This window comes from Orcinus orca, chromosome 9, assembly GCF_937001465.1.
Source record: "Orcinus orca chromosome 9, mOrcOrc1.1, whole genome shotgun sequence".
NCBI lineage: Eukaryota > Metazoa > Chordata > Mammalia > Artiodactyla > Delphinidae > Orcinus > Orcinus orca.
Window position 1 is genome coordinate 49,327,434 of NC_064567.1, and position 17,991 is coordinate 49,345,424.

The 17,991-nt window shown below is 39.1% G+C and overlaps 1 protein-coding gene and 1 long non-coding RNA gene across 5 annotated transcripts in view; one reads left to right on the forward strand and one right to left on the reverse strand.

The window, feature by feature from the left end:
- The first annotated feature begins 719 nt into the window (after positions 1-719).
- On the forward strand, positions 720-7,067 carry LOC117199851 (uncharacterized). The gene is made up of 2 exons (XR_004481191.2): positions 720-1,815; positions 6,463-7,067. It is a non-coding gene; the product is annotated as an uncharacterized LOC117199851 (long non-coding RNA).
- Positions 4,114-17,991, reverse strand: part of SNX10 (sorting nexin 10) — a 71,499-nt gene continuing 57,621 nt past the window's right edge. For 3 of the 4 annotated variants that reach the window (XM_004265654.3, XM_033420575.2, XM_049714781.1), the window contains exons 3-7: positions 17,886-17,972; positions 14,041-14,141; positions 13,368-13,466; positions 6,408-6,620; positions 4,114-5,952 (exon numbers count right to left, since the gene is read on the reverse strand). In XM_004265654.3, the coding sequence (XP_004265702.1) occupies positions 5,871-5,952; positions 6,408-6,620; positions 13,368-13,466; positions 14,041-14,141; positions 17,886-17,972 (582 nt within the window). In that variant the 3' untranslated portion in view covers positions 4,114-5,870. Of the gene's footprint in view, positions 5,953-6,407; positions 6,621-13,367; positions 13,467-14,040; positions 14,142-14,303; positions 14,329-17,885; positions 17,973-17,991 lie in introns of those variants that run through there. The other variant, XM_033420577.2, reaches the window with a different exon arrangement.

Below are 17,991 nucleotides of genomic sequence, written 5' to 3' on the forward strand. Positions count from 1 at the left end.
TTAATGAGTTCCAAATTCCTTACATCACGATAACAGGTTAAGACTGGTCAATTAATTACATAAATCCTTCCCGATTCATTGTGCATTTGCAGCCCAGATTGTGTCTTACATTACTCCATGACACAAGGCCTTTTGGCTCCTGTTGTTCTGCAGAAAGGCCCCATTTAAGTGGAGGCTGCCTGCCACAGGAAAATGTTAAATGTCACACGTTAAATTTGCACTTTTCTGTAATTGCTTTTGTTAAAAAAAAAAAAAAAATTAAACTACAGCACAGGGCTCCCAGTACACCACTATGCAGAGGGCTGGGATTGTACTGAATGGATCCCAGGGCAGGCAAGCTATCTTTTACAGTTTACACAGGTCTGAGAGTTTACAGTCTCCTTTGTACCTGGTGCCCAGTAGGCAGCGGAGCCCAGAACGTGCACGTTTGTGCAAATAAGCCAAAGCTTCCCTAAGATCTGCGGCAACAAAAGCATATATTCAGAAGATTCTTTTCCTTATGAAAGGATTACAATAGGATTCTTTAGCCAGTTTCCCTTTTGTTTACCAGTAAAAGTATTAGATATATAAAACACTGTTGATCTACTCACCTTTTCAGGACCATATATTGTACAAATATATACTTGTGCAGGTCTTTGTGTAGGCTTTGCTATTTGTATTTGTAACTGGCACACACCTACAGAGGGAGAATAATTGAGGATTAAGATCTCAAAGGACTTCAAAAATTATCCGGGCCTTATCCTTCTTAAAACATCAAAATGCACCTAGAATCACAACTAGTTAGATTTAGACCTAGAACTATAGGCGTCCAGTGCCATCTCTCTTCACCACACTACATTTCCTGATGGAGTGGACTTTTTAAGTACCTAGGTACTCTGTATCCAATGGAACCTGTTCCGGTTGTGTTTCCTGCATCATCCTTTTGAGGGCTGGGTGTTCGGCGAATACACAAGCGAGCAAATGATGCTCCCAAGCACCGATGGAAAGCTGTGTGAAGCGTGGGTTCTTTCCACTTGGGAGCCCTAACATCACGCCACCACACAGACAGCTAGCCAGACCCCAGGCGGCGCGTTCTGCCGCGGACCGCCGGGCCACCGCGCTGGCCCAGCAGCGCCCCCCTCTGTCCTCCCGCAGCCTTGCATCGGGTCGCCACTGGCCGCGCGCTTTTTTCCAGGGTAAAGGAAGCTCGGCCTCTGGGCTCCAGGCCTGATGGGGTGAGGGACTTCTCCCTCCCTATACGTCCCCCACCCTCCCACATACACACATTAAACCCTGACCCAGGGCCGTTTCTGGATCCAGAGGCACGCGCTTCTTACCCGGCGAGCAAGTCCCGACACCAAGCGTCGTCGGTCCCCTCCCTTCCCAGACAGATTAACGGGTTAACGCGACGGCGCGCCCACCCGCAGGTTTTATTTAGGGTTCTGGGGAGACTAGAGGAGAAAGGGGTCGACTAATGTGTGCGGTGCGTGCGCAGATAAAACTTTCGCAACGCGTGGGCTTGGCCCCAGCCCCGTCGCGACCCCGGGACGCTCCGGGGCCGCTCTAGGCCTGAACCACACCCGCGCCGGCGGCGCGTCGTCGCCCCTTCTCGGGCCGGGCGGCGGGGCGGAGGCCGCAGTGCCGCGCGAGCATCTGCAGAACAAAGACTCGGGTCCAGCCCTAGACTGAGAACGGCCGCCGCCGTCTCCCCGGCCCGGCCGCCCTGACCCAGCCAAGCCCGAAACCCACCCGAGCGGCGGGGGCCGGCTCCACGCGCGCTGCCAAACCAGCGGGGACCCGGAGACGACTGAACCCGGAGGCCCCAGGGGGTCATCGGTATTCAAAGCTCCCTCCTGCACCAAACCCACCACCCCAGGCCCCTCTGCATTATTTTATTTATTTTTTTCAAGCCGCCAAGCTGTCACTCTAACCCTGGGAAGGGGGCCTCGCGGTGCCCACGTTCGAGGCAGGTGGGCAGGGGAGGGAGCGCTGCAGGTCGGTGCTGTAAATCCTGTCTCTTTGCGGTTGTTGTTCCCACTCACCACCCGCTGCCCCCCTCCACCCGGGTTCCCCCCCCTTTCTTTCCGCCGCGCAGTTGCTATGGGTTACCAGGGCGGTTGCCATGGGTTACCGGACCGAGGCCGACTGGCTCGCTACCTGCCACGCAGTCGCCGCCGCCGCCGGAGGCTGAGCGGCCGGGGCGGGAGGCAGCGGGAGCGCGCGTGTGCGGGCCGCATCGCGGGGAGTGTGCGCGAGCCGGCCGGGCGCTGCAGCCAACAGGCGGCCCGGGTGCAGCCGCGGGAGCGCCGCCGCCGGTGGGGTGGGGGGCAGAGCTATAAAGAAGGCCCAGAGGTAAGAAACAAGCAAAAACAACCGCAAGTTATGCCCGTGCTGTGCCTCTAGCGGCAAAGACAAGCGGTGTGGGGCTTTGGATGCGTCTACACTTCTCGTCGGGGGAGAAAGGGTATTTTCCTCTTTGGCATAAACCATTTGCATGGTCTCTTTAGACCAGAGTTTAAATTCCTTAGAAAACTGTAGCTTAATTTTTTTCTCGTTTCCTATCTTTTGAAAACCAGTCTTTGGAATTTTGGAGAAAGAGAAAAGGGTCACTACCAGAGTTTGCGCAGCTAAAATAGTGTCCAATGCACTGTTCATAACAATGATCTAGAAAAGTTTCCAGCAAGAGTGAAGAGCAATTGTGCCTGACTTAAAGGAACAATGGTGACTCGTTTGTGAGCTGCATATGGCAAAGAATAGAGCCAAAATCCTTTGTAAATACTTCAAACTTAAAGAAATTGTTGCTTATTTACGTCCTAAACTTTTTGAACTCCATTCTACTAAAATGTATTAATTTCTTATGACCTTTATGTGCAAAGGAAATTGTATCTATGCTTTGACTGTCAACCTGCAATAACTAATTTCAGACAGTTTTGTGTATTCGAAAATATGTGTATATATTATATATACAATAAAGGTCTATATTCCAAACAAAAGCAGAAAATTGTATTGAAATAAATTGTTCCTACATTGAAAAGATGCTGCATTGTATTCATAGGATACCAACTAAGTGATTTAAATATTAAGAGGAAAACTATTTAGAAATAGAATAAACTTTTGTTATTTTTATCTTAAAATTTTAGAGGCCTTTCATGGAAAAGGGTCTTCATTTATAGCTGAAATACTGAAAACCTTATTTGTATCACAGTAGCTCAATGATGATGACTCCTTAAGGCACCAAAAAACATAAACTGAGTTCAAAACAACATTCAGTTTACTGTTGGGATATAATGGTAATTGTGGCTAGGATAAATGAATTTGTTTAAATTCTTAAGAGCCATGAAAGAAATTTTATTTTTTTTACCAGACTATAGTAAGGTTATTGCGTATCACTTGTTTGTATTTAATTACTTAGTAAAATGTGAACTAGGCTTAAAAAGCTCCTGCAAGATATTTAATATCTTAAGGGACATAACTAAAGATTAACATTTCTGTTTTTCCTTAGTAATTTTTAAAACTTGAAATTTTAACTAGAATTTAAATCACTTTCTTCCAAGTGAGACTTTGAAAGAAGCCCTAAGTAACAGGTATTGACTTTCATTGTTGACACCTTTGGGTTATATATAAAACCAGTTCTCAAACAGAACACATAAACCATCTTTATAGGTGAATAAGTGTGCCCTTTAAGAATTAGCCAGGGAAATACAGTTTTTTGTATGTAAATCATAAAGCAACCAGGATTAGAATTCTTTAAATTTGTTACATTTAAAATAGTTTTAAATAAACATCTATGCTATTTAGTTATTTAAGTAATTGTTTTCTTTTTCTAAAGAAAGCTTTATAAAAATATGGCGGAGAAAAATAAGAGACTTGAACAAAACAAGAAAGCCATTGGGGGCTGAAGTTCATTTAAATATTTCAGCTGCAGGAAATCAGTTTAAAGAAGCCAGTGCTTAGATATCAAAACAACCAAACCAAGGCTAAACCTTAAATGTACACAACTACAGTGAATATGAAACCAAATTTTACCAAAATTATTCATTAAAAATTACTCATCATTCAAAACACACTGAATTTAGATCTAAGACAGAAGAAATATATTCTCTTGTATAAAATAAGCGATCCAACAAACTGAAGTTGATTTTTTCATGTTTAATGTGAAAATGAAGATCTCATGAAGTTTACATATCACAGTATTAGGCATTACTTAATATCAATTTTGATAGCTATAGTTACATCATCTGAAAATCACATGACGATTGGTGGCACGTTATATGCTTTTCAAAACTGCAGTAAAACAGAAATAACGTGAATGCAAATACGTATTGCCAAGGACCTAGGGATCACACTCAAATGACTGGATGGCAAACTTTACATGTTAGCAAGATAAAAAGAAACTGCTAAATCTTTTTTTCCCCCGTATTAAAATAATGAGTCTTAGATGACAAAGTAACAAGATCCAAGATACCTTAAATCAAAATATTTACAAAAAGTTCAATAATGTTTTAGAGCAAACAAAAAACAAAAAGGCGAAATTAAGGAGATATTCGTATTCTAAATTTAATTTTTTCTGTTGGTTCTTAGTTACAAGCATTTCAAAGACTCTTTAAATAACACTTTTAAACTCCTAGTTAAAATAAAATGAGGTGAGGTAATATTTAATTAAAGCAACAAGTTATACCAGTTATGTAAAAATATCTTCCTGTTAATTTCAGAGATATTTTGTACCATTCAACCAGGAAGAAACTTGAACAATTATCTCAAGAAAATGCTGCTTTATCTGAAATTTGAAGTTCAACGTACTTTATCTAACACATTTAATCTTTGGGCCACTAAAAAAAGAAAAAAAAGACATTTAATTACTGCTTCATAAAATAAGCATTTATAGATGCTCAGGCAAATGCCTTAAAAGAAAGGACTTTTTAAAAATGAATAATTAATTCTGAAATTAGCAAGTTCATATCCTTTTCTAAATTATGGGAATATTTGTTGGCAAAATTTATTAATTTTTATAAGATCCTACTTTTAACTTAAAAAAGTAACAAGCAACTGTCACTGATACTGAAAGGTATCTAGTGATAAGAAATTGCACATTAAGTCAGAAAATAAATCATGAACCTATAATTCTAATTACACACAGATAATGAAAACAAATGGTTTGTTTCCAGAAACCATGTGTTAAAGCTGATTTTGGACAATGAAAATGTATTTCTGAATCTATATATTGCAAATATAAGCAAAATGACTAGTGCTATTTCTGGGCTTTTTCTCTAAGATGTAAACATAATTTTAACGTCTCTCTATTCATAAGATACATTTTCCATTTATGTGTGAAATAGAATACTGGAAAGGTTAAACACTCTTAAAACATTTCAATCAACCACCCCAAAAGTAAGTGTTTTCCCAGTGCAGGGGAGGTACCCACAGAATTCCAGCCGCCTGTCTGAGAGAGGCATTCTGGTCTGTGCCGAAAGTCTTCCTAGCGGCTAAGACCATACCTGCTGTGTTTATGCTAACACTGCTCCAGTGATACAAGAAGGAATGCTCTATCTGGATTTCAAATGCTACCTATTTACCTATCTTTTAAAATACAATAAAGCCAACTAGGTTTTTTTAAACATATAAATCATTTCATTTGAGGGCAGGATCTTGTTTTACCAATAGCGTGCGCCTATCAAGGAGAATACTGCATTCACTGGCTTTTAGCTTTTTACAGAAGCTTAGCCAAAATAGGACAACATAAAAATACCACTAATAAACAACACAACATCTTTACGAATTTAAATACTTAATATGACAGTGAGCTTTAGTTAAGAATATATTATTAGCAAGCTTTCTGCTCTATGACTGGACACAGTTTGCTATTCCTAAAATGGTAACATTAGAATTATTTTTCAGGATTCCTGCAGAGCTGTGCTCATTTTACATCCGTGTGAACTGCTGTCATCACTACTATGTCCAACCCCGGAGGATGAACTGGAAAAGAAGAGAGGGGGAAAATAATAAAAAGAGGAAATTGGTTTTCACAACACACTCAAAGCCTGAGTAACAGAGGAGAACTTTAATTATCTCCAGTCACAGAGAGAGACAGGAAATTTGGACTTTTAATTAGCCATTTGGAGTGCAGTTGGATATTTTTTTAGCTAGATAATTTAAACGCGAATAATTCAAGTCTGACTAAATGAAAGTCACATAATCAGAATGCAGATAATTGAATTTCTACTGCATTCATTAATTCAGTGTGGAGGTGTGTGTGAAGACTACTATGATGAGCTGTCACAGCTCAATAAAATCTCAGTCAATTAATTTTTTCATTATCTTAGTATTACATCAACAAAAAAGTGGAGTGTGTGTATATATCTATACACACGCACATGTGCACAAGGTGTTATATAAATACGTATACATTAAATCAAAGTGCAAGGAAATACCTTTCTGAATCATAATCTATATCATTTTCTTTTTTTCCTTCTTCTTCTTCTTCAGGGAAACGTCTGTTCATCAAGGCAAACTTGTGAATTGCTTCTTCTACGGAGTACTTAGTCTGCCCGGAAACACATGCCTCGATGTCTTCTGAATTCAGATGGCTTTGCAGGAAGAGGTGAAGGCTGCTATCTGAAAGCAGAAGTGCATTCTGTAGGACCCTATGTAAAAGAAAAAAGGAGACATGACCAGTGGACAGGGATGGACAATTATAGGGTGGGAAAGAGAAAAACATTAGAAATATGCCACTGAAGTAATTTCTCTACTATGGCAAACTTGGCATCAATTACGACTCTGCCTATTGAAGGGATGAAAGCATATGTTAACTTTTATTCGATGATTTGGAAACTTAGGTGAGTAAAAACATGAAGCTAATAGTTAAGAACATCTGTTAAAAGAATAACTTCAAGGACATTTCTTCAATTTAACCATCTGTTATGACCATGTGGATTAATTATGGAAATATTTTGCTTAGATAGTCACAGAAATTTATTCTGCTTTTAAAAAAATTTACTGCCAACCAGCATGTCAATTCTGTGATCTTTATTGTCTAGGCTGTCATAAAACATCAAAACTTTCAACTATTAAAAACTATATTGAAAAGTCAATAGATTTCTCAGCATGTCTTACATTTTCAGACTTTACAAGGATGCTTATATACACGTTCACAAGGGCTCAGTTGAGAGGTGGCTTTTTTGAATACTTAAGATTGACTAGAAATTTCTACAAAATCTTCAGCAGCACTACGTATCTATTTTAAAATGAGTCCCTAAATAAAATTGCTCCCAGCCAATTTTACCATATATGTAATTAAAGTATGATAATTTTGTAATAAGTACATACTAGCCTTCCCACACGCAAGATCAAAGTTTACAAAGAGAATACAAATTTCAGCAGGTGCATCAGAACTGCATGGAGAATGAAAAACTGCCCTGTAGCAGAATCTGCACGTGCTCAAATTCATATTAGCAGTGAATGTGTCTTTTTCTGAAATGCATGTCAAAGAATACCCTTATATTTAAATAAAAACTGGTTTTCTCTTTTTAGCAAAGATTTTGATGTAGGATAATTTAGTCTCTATTAATAGCTCGATAATGATATAACACAGACACTAAGACCAGATATAGGGGACAAAACTGAAACACTGAAACCCAAGTATAATTCTGTCCAACATGGGATTTTTTTCATATAGAGATCTATGAAAAACAGAGTATGTATTTCATACCAAACGAAACTTACTTTATATTCTGCATTTTTAAAACAAGGAATTAGATAAGTAAATCTCTTTTGGCCATTCATATTAATTTACTTAAAATCCAAGGTCACTGGAATATTTCCTTCTCTTCCATATAAAACAGAATTATTTCTTCAAGAAGGCAAGCGTCTAAAAATGCACAGGATCAAAACCAAAATCTAGCTGTCCTCTTTGCTTCAAATAGGCTTACAAATGTAGTTTGAGAAATACTCTTTACTGACCTACTAAAAGGAAAAGGAAAACCTTCGTGCCTTTTTAAAAGGCAAAGTCTCAAGCGAAGCAGTTAAATATTTACACTCCCTCCATGTCCTCTGCCCTGGGTGCCCTCAGAAGATGACCATATCACATGATAAAGATTAATTTACCAAGTATAAGGAGTAAAGTAATAAATCCCTTTTACTACTCTTTGAGATTTATTTTCTACCTTTATAAATGTTTACGACTCTTGTTTTGAATGCTTCAAATCAAGAGAAGATTTATATAGCAACGAGCCATTAATATTACCTTGCATTTGCTGTGAAGTTTGAACGGAGTGTTTCCTGTGTCCTTTGTCAGTGGTTTCCTGCCAGCGATGTTACAAGTAACTGTTCATAGGATTATACTTACTGCTTTGTTTCTGCTGGAAATGTATTTTCTTTATAAAATAATGGGTAATCTTTAAAACTGATTTTAGATGGTTTGAGGCATTACACCACAAAAGTAATGAGCGCTAATGCCAATGATATTGGACACAAATTCATTTTAGCTTTATTTCATGTCTAAAGCAATTCTACTGAGCCTTGAACTGGTCACACACTGTTATTAACTTGCTAGTAACCTAACACATGGGTACAGCAAACAAAAGTGATCAGAGTTGAGGTTGATCTGCACCTCAAGGCTACTGTCCTTTTTCTTGAGCTATAATTCAATTTCCAATTTTACTGTGCCTTAGACTCATTTCCCAGTGTTTTCTTTTCTGCTTAATACTGCCATCTGGAGGACATACAGGTGAACAGCCAGAGGGAGCCCGGCACACCCAGCTCACAATTCTGAACTGGGAGAAGGATGTTCAGGGAACATCTGAACACCCACACAGGCCCTGAGTTCAAAAACATGTGCCAGGCACAGTTTAGGTTTTTTGAATTGCTTCTGTCTGATTGGCTAAATTTATGTCACCGTACTCCATGGGTATGAGTTTTAAATAAGCAAAAATACTTTTTTATTGTATTTAGGATTTTTATTTGCAGTCCAGTATTTCATTCCAAAATTAAAAATACAAAATTTTTAGAGTGTTTTCCCATCTGGTTCAGTGAGCATAATTAGTTCATTTTAAGTAATATCTGGTTTAGTATATATCAGAGAGTGTTGTGACTGCCATCATAATATTAAACCTTATTTTACCTTAGTCATACTTGTGCCACATTTTCCACCAACAAATCTAACAGCAGAAAATCAACTTCAAACTTAATATAAAGAGTATTTAGTAAAACAGTCAATAAAATGTCATCTTTATAAGCCTCCATAAAAATAAATGTATACAATTTTCAGGCCTTTATAAAAGGAACAATAAATAGCCTCCAGAATTTTAAAGGAATTTCTGAAAGGATATTTACAACACAAGTCAAAAGTTATTCCTTTCTCCATACCAACTTTTAAATTAAACAAAGCAAAACCTGTTTTTCCTTGAATTAAACACAGCTGAAAATCTGGTTTTCCTCAACGTGATTTTATTAGGTGTATTATATATTGGCTCAGCTGAGAATATATATAGCTATGCAAAACCTAACTAAGGATGCCCTGAGTCTACTGAACCCAATATAATGATATGTATACATCTGTATAGCGTGTGGAAGGTTAGCAGTTTGATGTAGGAAAAAAAAATTAATTCAGCCTGTTTACCTCTTACCATGAGAAAAAAATAAAACCTACAAATCTTCATTGAAGACACTCATGATCTGTGCTGTGGTGCCCTCTATTGAACACAAAGACTTATAAAAATTGTGTGTGTGTGTGTGTGTGTGTCTGTGTATAAAACTAGCTGTAGTGTTTCCATCTTTTGCAAAAAAAATTTTTTATTCAATTCCTTAATTTTTTAAGAAATACAAAACTGTAATACAGAAGTCTACATTGTAAGGTACATGTAGTTACATTAATGGGGTGGATTCAGTAAAGAAGGAAAGCTGGCTCCCATCTGTGATAGCAATCAAATGTAAAAAGTTAGTAGGAATGCCAATTTCATAGTTAGAAACTTATCAACAGAATTTATCATTTAGTCTATAACTTCTTTTTTCACAACTATTAGTAAAAGTGATTTACAATTTAAAAGTAACCGGGGGGCGGGGGGAGACCCAAAAGGGAGAGTATAGCCAAGATTGAGGAAAAATGAATATATTTGAAAAATCTCACAATCATACTGACCAAATTTAGCTAGCATTTAAGAGTTCTAATTATAAACCTGCCAGTTCCTGGGATTAATATAGTGCCTCTACCTTTCTTATAATTTCCTTGTCTATAAAACTGAGATGAAACCTGACTCCTAACGTGGTAAGTATTGAGATAAAATATGTAAAAAGCTAAACATAGCCAGTGTTCAATAAAATAGTATAAATTACTCTTATTTGATATCCTGGCAAAGAAACAACTTTCTAATTCCTCTATGAAGAGTGGCCTGGATATGTACTTTGCTATTAATTATGCATTACTTCACAAATGACCTTAAAATGGAAAAATATATATTTGTATTACAGACATACACCTATGCACAGAGACAGCAGCATTTTGGTTTCAAAGGGTTTGAACATATATAGCGCTCTTAGTTCATAACTTCAAAACTTACCTAAAAACCAAGTTTTAAAAGTACCTGCTAAAAATCTACAACACAGGCATGTTTCACATTTTAATGCTGTGGTGTTTCCCTCTCAAGTTCCGAAAGCGCTCTACAAGCAAGGTACAGGCTACTAACGGTGGCCCTACTTAATGGGTAACCATCAGGGCCTCAGAGGACAGCAAGGTGGGGTCAGGACACAGATGGCTGGCTGAGTTGCATGTCACATCCAGTTTGCCAAAGCGGGCTTACGCTGGGGTGACAGAGGGGGTGTACCCGGGGCAAAGACATGCGAGGTTGCTATTTTTACACAAACTAGACAAAGAACATGAAGACCATGCATCAGAATCTGAGGGGCACAAAAAAGAAGGTGGCGAGGATTGGAAGGGTCACAGTATTCAGGGCATTTAGGTCAGGACTGAATCCAACCGTGTGGTATTAGACTCCTTACTTCCTTCAGGTTCAAACCACGTGGAAGCACCAGCTTTCATTTTTAACGTGAAACTCATCACTTGGAGACTAATGTTCACAGACCATAAAGGAACAAGTAACATCACAAGAGAACTTGGTGTCCGTTTCATGATTTGACTTCTGCATGGTAATCCAGATCCAATTTTAATGAATCTAGCCATCCCTGGTACATATATAGTTGCTTCCCACTAGAATGGAAGCTTCAAGAGGTAAGGATATGTGTCCATCTTGTGCAGTCCTATATCCCCAGTACCCAGCCTGGTCCAAAGCAGTCACTTAATAAATAGGTTTGCAGACTCCTTTCCAAGCCATCCTCTGAATGACTTAACTACCCACGAGGTCGGCAATACATGTGTTACATTATTGCGTTCTTTCTAGCAAACCAAGGCTCACAGGAACGAGGTGACTTTTCCAAGGTCGAAGAGTCAGAAAACACTCAGGAGCCAAGATTCACAGGAGACCTGGAACCCAGTTCCTCAAGCCCCTGACCCACGACACTTTCCATTATGACCTCTGCATCAGATTCAACCAGCTAACTGCGAAACGACACAGCACGCCCAAACAACCTAGAGTAACTAAGCACAACCCCTCTGCAGCCCAGTGACTCTCACTCTGGCATGAATCTGGTTGACCAATTGTGCAAGGAAAGGTCATGTTTAAAACAATGAAGTGATTCCTGGTCGAAAACCACATGCCCTGCACTTAACCAGCAACATAAATATAGAGACACAGACTGTCCTTTGATCTCAAATAAGGAGATTTCTCTACCAAAAACATGTAGCTGCCCAACGCTTCTGGGGACTGCAGGATTTGACTAGCTCTGTCCAGGTCTCACTGGCGATGGCCAGTCTGCAGCTTCCCTGAGCAGCATCTGGAGCGACAAGCCACTCTGCAAACTTGGCTGCGGGGACCACGTCTTAAGGGAGAGGCCATTAGCCACCTGGGTCCCATACAGACAATTAAAATTGGAGCTATCCCCAAAGGGAAAGGGCAGAAGAAATTTGACTGGGTCTTTGTCATGCCTATGATACCCCAAAGAACACCAGTGTGAGGTTTTCTGAGAACTTGGCTCGGTTAATCCATTCTTCTGGTCTCTTGTCATTTTTATTCCTCTGCCTTCTTTTTCTCTTCCGACCCTCCCTCAATTTATAATCTTGGATGTTTCTGTATGTCTCCATGACCCCCTCAAAGGAAAAGCATGATATCAATCTAATAGAAATAAATGTTAATATTCATGTGGATACTTAATACCCAAACCCTTGATGAGTGAGCCATGTGGGGAGAGGGCAGTATATTATTTCAGGCTAGCTCAAAGTTACTGTGTAGGAGACTCAAAAGGAGACGGCTTCAGATCCTGAAGCTAGTAGAAAAAGACAGTTCAGGAGACTGGGCCCCGCCACTAACTAGTGGTCATAGGACTCATCCTATTTCCTTATCTACAAAATAGCAAAATAGCAAAATTAGCTCAAAGCTATTTCATTTAAGTGCATTAAAATAATGGCCGATACTTGGCTACCACACATTATATGTCAGTCTGTTGTGAGTGCTTTACATTCGTTAACTGATTTAATCCTCTCGACAACCTTATGAAGTAGATACTATTATTACCCCATTTTATAGATGGGCAAACACAGGCACAGAGGAGGTAAAAGACTTGCCCAAGTCCCCAGCTAATAAGTAGCAGAAGCAGGATTTGAACTCAGGCAGTCTGGCCATAGGGTCTGTGTGCAAACCACTGTGTTGTCCCGTGGGATAGGTAGGTATTCCAGCATTCCAAAAAGAGGGGAATTATAGCAGTGTGAATTCAAGTCACTTTCACTGCAGTACCAACCATCACCAAGTACCCCAGAGTTAATAACCCACTGAGACTATTCAAACACCAATTAATACTCCCTTATAAACATTCTCTCCAAAGAGTATCATTAAGCTATTCATTTAGAGGAGCTCAGAAGGGTATTAGCAGCCCATCGTACAGCTGACTTCGGTCTGTTGATCCTAAATGTTGTAAATAAAGAGAATTTCTAAGAAGTGCCTTTTTAATAAGGCACATTTGTTTCCTGGCAAATTTTACTCTTGTCAGCTAAACTCCCAAGCAATTTGGCTCTGCTTTATAACTTAAGGGAGTATATATTTATTATCTGATTCAATTAGTTTATTGTTTTCTTTCTGGAAAGTTTGGTCCTGGATATGCACTGTGTGATGTGAGCCACAAGATGGTGCTCTAATATAGAAGATGAACTACTGAGCGTCCCTCCAGAGCAGATCACTAGCATTTTAGAATCAGAAACATTCTCCCCGACTTGATCACAGGACACTCAACTCTTGCAAAGCACTGTGCTCATATCTCCCGTCTGGCTGCAAACGTTTCTGCACACTTACTTTCGGAGGAAATCTTCCAAACCCTGACGGCGTTGATCTACATGCTGGCGATTGTTCATGTTGAAAAATAGGTTTTTAGATGGAAGTTCTGGCAGTTGTCTTATGAGAAAGAAAAAAAAAATGCTTTTAATCATCCAATTAAGGTGGTTTCGTTACAGAAATCCCTCAAGATGAAAGCAAACTGTGCATAATAATTATCACACAACTATTATATACATGTTATATGGTTACATTATATAATAAGGGTGTGAGAAAATCAATTAACTTAAACAAAAAAAAACATTTTTGAGGACTTCCATGGTCAATACTCATACAAGTCGGTATAATTCAAGTGACAAATTTTGAATTCAGATGCAGTAGTCAAAAAAAAACTAACTAAAGCTATATATTGCGATCAAGAAGAAAGCCTACGAAATCCTTCGTATTTTATATATCTTAATACATGTCAAATTTTTAATTGAAGTATAGTTGATTTACAATACTGTGTTAGTTTCAGGTGTTTTCCATTGTTTTTCAGATTGTTTTCCATTATAGGTTATTACAAGATATTGAATATAGTTCCCTGTGCTATACAGTAAACCACTGTTGTTTATTTTATATATAGTGGCATGTCAAATTTTAAAATATTGAATATAATAATAATGTCCCTCAATATACTCTTTAAATCACTTACACCAGTAATGCATTACTTTGGAGTCTCTGCCTCAGCCACACAAATTCTCTGTATCTTCTTCGTACACAGGATGTCTTCATTGTAAAACACATGCTATTGGTCTGTTTAAAGAAAACAAAAAATATAAGCCTCACCTGAGGAAAAAATGCTTTTCTTATATCTATAACTCCCTATATGCCCCCCAATATTCATCTAAAGTAGGATTTTAAAAATCAAAAATACATTTGCATTTATGCAAGACTCAAATAGTGCACATAACCCACCAATATAGCATCCATGAAGACAGCTGGGGTGACATAAATGAGCAGTGTTGTCCTGGGGCAAGGCAGGACCCTGCCCTTCCCTGAGTCCTGAAGTAGCTTCCTGCTCACCTATTAGCACTCCCTTCAGAGACAAATCATAAACATTAAACAAATCCTGAAGAATAAATGACCAATAAGAGCTCAGGGTCATCCACTGCATTCAACCCCATCCATCCATCCGTGGAGAAGCCTTTGGGGATTAGAAACACCTTCTCTTGGTCCTTCACATGACATCGCAGAAGCCGTTGTGTCCTTGATCTGGCCATCGCCGCAGATCACACAAATCACCCAGAATCCTGAAATCACTTTTAAACAAGAGTTCAGCATTTCCCTTCTCTACTTAGATGTGCAAGGAAGCGTGATCAAGTAAAAAGAGACATGTGGTGCACAGGACGAGTATGTGCATGGAGGACCCAAATTCTAGTCCTGGCTCTGCTATAAGGCAAGTCACTTCAACTCCAGTTCCCTGAATGGTAAAATGGGGATGAAATAGTACATCCCAATTTCACAGGGTTGTTGTTATTAGGATTGATAATATGCACATGGCAAATGTTATCTCTTAATAGTATTATTAGTTACTGGACATTGGTTTCCTTCCAGCTACCTTAAGGCAAACTTAGAAAAAGCCACCCTCAGAGTCCCTACCCAAAGCAAAACAGCAATGCTTCTCCTTTGGGTAAACACAAGGCTGGTAAATATGTGTGTTTCTCCTTTCTGTAAAACCAGAGACTGGCTTATGTGTCTGTTGGTTTTGTAAGAAGATCTCTATTCTACCTATTAATTTCAAAATTCTATTTCATAATCTTTACACTGCCAAATGGGAAATTGTTTTGCCCCCAAGATTTATATCATTTCAAAAACTGTTATCAACCTACCACTTAATAAGCACCCAGCCGCTGTTTTCCTTGGAAAGTGTCAGGGATGGTGTACATTAGTTCCTAACCGTTCCCATGAAATGTATGGCACAGTTCCTGGTATTCCTGAACTTCCTAAAATTCAAAGAACCTCAGGATGCAGAGAGGTTAAGAGACTTGCCCCCAAAATACTTATTGGCCTAAATCCTGTCATGGACGATATGGCAGCAAACGCACTGGATGGAGTCTGTGGCACAATACTAACGTTGTGGGACTTCCCTTGGTGGCGCAGTCATTGAGAATCCGCCTGCCAGTGCAGGGGACACGGGTTCGAGCCCTGGTCCGGGAAGATCCCACATGCCGCGGAGCAACTAAGCCCGTGAGCCACAACTACTGAGCCTGTGCTCTAGAGCCCACGAGCCACAACTACTGAGCCCGTGTGCCACAACTACCAAAGCCCGCGTGCCTAGAGCCTGTGCTCCGCAACAAGAGAAGCCACCGCAATGAGAAGCCTGCACACTGCAACGAAGACCCAACGCAGCCATAAATAAATAAGTAAAATAAATTTATTAAAAAAATAATAATAATGTTGTGTGTGTGGATTTCAAAGCACACCAGGGCCTCCCTCTAACGTGACCCTTAGGGACTCAGGCAGCAGGCCGTTTACTCCAGAATTCGTGCCCTAACAAGGCCTGGGTGAGTATCCTCTCAGTGCTCTCTCCCCAGAGAGGACCAGGCCACTGCAGGGCCTCTTGAACCTCAGGCAGAGGTGGAGTTCAGTTCAACTGCCTTTCATTTCTCTGCTCAGAATCACTGTGCATGCAATAACTGGAGATCCATCTGGTGCTTACACCAGACAAAGGTCTATCTATAAGTCCTTCATTTGCAGGACAAGCTCAGGAGAGGATATATGAAGGACTACCCACCTTGACAGTCCACTAGTTTAAAATTCCAAGTAAATGCTACAACTTCGGAGTTGCCTGGTATCATTTCCCTTGAGGTTAATTTAAGTGCGTTAAACACCAGCTTCTCTACCTGCAAAGCTCTATGGGTACAGCATCTAAATGAGGGTAACAAGAACTCTCCAGTCTCCCCACCCATTCCTAATCGTACAACAATAGGTAGAAGCCTCTTCAGGATCGGGCTACACTGAGATCACTAATTTATCAAGTTCCTCTAAATCTAGTTGCTTGCTTCTGCTATCTATCAAGCCAAGAACATTTATTCCTTGTCAATTTATAAGCATCTCAGAGAAACACCAGAGCCGCCACCAAATAACATGTGTGGAACCCATTATTTCTGGTTTTAGATGGACATTTCTGAATTCACATCATATTATTTATGTAGAAGAGAAGGATCTATACTTTCATTAACTCCCTGAAGATAATTAAATTTCATACCTACTATAAAGTGTGTCATAAGGACCCACAAATTTTTTAGAGGGAGTCAAAAGGCAACTAAAGAATTTCATTTCGTTTTCAAATGCTTAGTCTTACATACTTGTGTTATAATTTTCCACACAGAATGCATATCCGGTGTGACCTCAGGAGTAAAACGAAAACAAAATCAAAATACAAGGCGCACCCTGGCCATGGGCTTCAACACAATCATCAAAGAAAGCAGTTCTGAGTTTTTACTTTATTTTCCAAGTTGGGGAACTTTGAAAGAAAAAAGGGAAGAAAGGAGAAAAAAGAGAAGTTTTGTGGGTGGTATCTGGGTACCCAATATACCAATGTAGCTATTAACAATGTGATGATCAAAGGATGGCTAAATTTTATCTCACCTGTTCTATACAGAGTCACAGATAAAATCTGAGCCCATTTCTATGCTCTCAAGAAAAGTCTGGACTAAATTAGACAAAAGAAGTGACTATCTTCATGATCAAGGGCCAATAAACTATATACACCTGGGGGCCAAATCCAGCCGCCACCTGTCTTCACTAATAAATTTTTATTGGAACACAATTACACTCATTCATTTATGTATTGTTTATGGCTACTTTCACCCTACAACAACAGAGCTGAGTAATTTTGAGAGTCTGTATGGCCCACAAAGCCAAAGATATTTACTACCTGGCCTTTTACAGAAAAAGATTGCTGACCCTCATTCAAGATAATCAGAGGAGGCGACACACCACACAACACTGTTCAAGAGATTATGATACAGTACTATTTCCAAGTAAAGTAAATCATTTCTAGTTATTTACTTATCTTAATTACTCAGAATTGAGACTAAGGCAAAATAATTCCATATATTCATTTCCTACTTTCCTGTTCTACATATAAAACACTGCACATCTCTTTTCCAGAGAACACTACGTCCTCTCAAAACCTAAGATTTATCAGGCAATATAGTCTCCAGAAATATGCTATAACAGATCATAAAGACATACCATTAATGAGCTATAAAAACTCTTTCTGAATTTTAGATGTATTCACATCTTCATACATGAAGGCAATAAATATTAAAATATTAACAAAGGTACAATAAGGAATTCAAATAAACAACTTTAGGAACCATCGTACTACTTCATTTAAGAGACAAGCACTAATTGTAATCATTCAAATTCAGTTCTTTGAATTAGAAAATTTTTTATAAATTTCAATTATAAGTATATCATAGTATCCCATCAAATGTATGCTACCTAAAAATTACTGTGATTTCTATGGACTACTGACGGCATACTTACATGAATACATATCTCATAGTCAATATAAGAATGCCAGAAGTCCTCCTTCTGAATCCTAGGATCTCGAACCCAAACACTTACAAATTCCTGTAAAGGCATCACAAGC